The sequence below is a fragment of the Glycine max genome, chromosome 7, assembly GCF_000004515.6.
Source record: "Glycine max cultivar Williams 82 chromosome 7, Glycine_max_v4.0, whole genome shotgun sequence".
Taxonomy (NCBI): domain Eukaryota; kingdom Viridiplantae; phylum Streptophyta; class Magnoliopsida; order Fabales; family Fabaceae; genus Glycine; species Glycine max.
Window position 1 is genome coordinate 35477857 of NC_038243.2, and position 2151 is coordinate 35480007.

The following is a 2151-nucleotide window of genomic DNA, read 5'->3' on the forward strand; positions in this document are numbered from 1 at the left end:
AGGATATGGGAAAGAAGCGCAAGGTTCCAGTCCTTGAGATTAAAAAGGCCTAAACCCCCTTCTTGTTTTGGAGAACAAACTACTGGCCAAGCAACCAAAGGCTTGTTTTTGCCAATATCCGCTTTGCTCCACAGAAAATTACAGCACGAAGCGTTGATTCGGTCCAGAACAGATTGAGGCAAAGGAAAAATCCTCATCCAGAAATTCATAATTCCTTGAATAACTGCTTTGATCAACTCTAGCTTACCTACATAAGATAAAGACTTCTTGTTCCATCCCTGAATCAGGCCAACAATCTTGTAAAGCAAGGGAGCATAGTGGCATACATTTAATCTAGATGATAAAAGGGGAGCACCCAAGTATCTAAAAGGGAAGCCACCCAAGCTAAATCCAGTAAGCTGCTGAATATGAGAAAGCTCATAAGGCCTAATACCGGCTGAGTATATGGCAGATTTATCAGAGCTGATGGAAAGCCCTGAAACCCTACAGAAGTGTTGAAGCTTGGCAAACATAGTTGACATATAAGGGATATCTCCTCTAGATAGAAGCATAATATCATCTGCAAAAGCCAAATGAGATAGCTGAATACCTGCACAGTTGGGATGAAATTTAAAATTGGCATCATCCTTGAAGCTGCTCATATCTCTGGTACTCCAAACAAAACACAAATAGATAAAGGGAAAGAGGATCCCCTTGTCTAAGACCCCGCTGCCCTTTGAAGTGGCCATAAATGGATCCATTGACTGCCACACTAAAGGAAGTGGAAAAAACACATTCCATGATCCAAGTACAGAACTGGGCTAGGAAGCCAATGGACTTAATCATCCAATCCAAGAATTCTCAGGAAATGGAATCATAAGCTATATGCAAGTCAATTTTCAGGAGGCATCTCGAAGAGGATCTTTTCCGTGCATATTTGCACAAAATCTCTTGAACTAGGAAGATGTTGTCCATCATCTTTCTATTCTTAATGAAGGCAGTTTGAGTTTTCCCAATAATAGTCTCAAGCACTGAGGCTATGCGGTTGGCCAGAATTTTAGACACAATCTTGTATAACAAATTATAGCAAGATATGGGTCTAAAATGGTTAACCTGGGAGGCTTGATCATGCTTAGGAATAAGCGCAATAATAGCATGATTGATCTGCTTTAAAATTTTTCCAGTTGTAAAGAATTCATCAACCACCTCAAAGATATCATCACCAATGATATTTCAAACCTTCTAGAAGAATAAAGCATCGAAACCATCTGGCCTTGGAGCTTTATTGTTATCCATCACAGAAATAACGTTTCAAACCTCTTGCTTAGAAGTAAGACAAAGTAAGACTGCAAAGCAATCGGTGGGAACCTTAGGACCCCTGTTGCAGATCGAAATGGAAGGAGTTTGAGTTAGGTCATGAGCACTAAACAAAATCCTAAAATGATTCACAAAAGCAAGGGCAATTTCATCTTGGGAGGAAGTGTTATGCCTATCCTCTAGCTTTATGGCAGCAATAAATCGGCTGTGTCTGTTGCGCTTGATTAAAGCATGAAAAAATCTGGAGCATTTATCAGCCTGTAGGAGATATCTATTTTTTATGAGCTGAGCGAACTTCATAGACTCCGCTTTTCTAAGCATAATGGTCTGCCCTCTAGTGCGGTTTGCTAGAGCAAGAAAGGAAGGGTCCTGAGGATTTTTCTTTAGAGAATTAAGCACACTGTTATATTCAGCCTCAGCTAGCTCCACTCGGTTGGAGATGTTGTTGAACTCCTGCTTAAAAAGATTCATCAAGGGAGCTTTAAGAGCTTTCAATTTCTTACAGACCTTAAACATGCTACAACCATGAATATTTTGCTTCCAGCCATCTGCAACAATTCTTTGAGAAATTTGGATGATCTACAATAGCATTGTTGAATTTAAATGGATAATTACCTCTAGGCACTACCAACTCAGTGGTGACAGCTAGAGGAGTATGGTCTAAAATAGAAATAAACTCCATAACTTCACAAGCAGAATTTCCAAAGGAATTGAACCAGGCCTGATTACATAAAGCTTTGTCCAGTTTGCTCCATGCCATTAGTCCACGTGTACAAGGGGCCATGAGAGTTGATGCTCCCCAACCCCAAGTCAAAACAGCAATCAACAAAATCTTGCAACTCATAAGCATTGGGC

General features: G+C 40.2%; 1 protein-coding gene across 1 annotated transcript; it reads right to left on the reverse strand.

Annotated features, from left to right (window-relative positions):
- Nucleotides 1-840: 840 nt before the first annotated feature.
- On the reverse strand, nucleotides 841-1812 carry LOC102663359 (uncharacterized). The gene is made up of 2 exons (XM_006584328.1): nucleotides 1297-1812; nucleotides 841-1143 (listed from the first exon to the last, which is right to left on the reverse strand). The coding sequence occupies exons 1-2, from the start codon at nucleotides 1810-1812 to the stop codon at nucleotides 841-843; spliced, it is 819 nt and encodes a 272-aa protein (XP_006584391.1).
- Between the last annotated feature and the right edge of the window lie 339 nt (nucleotides 1813-2151).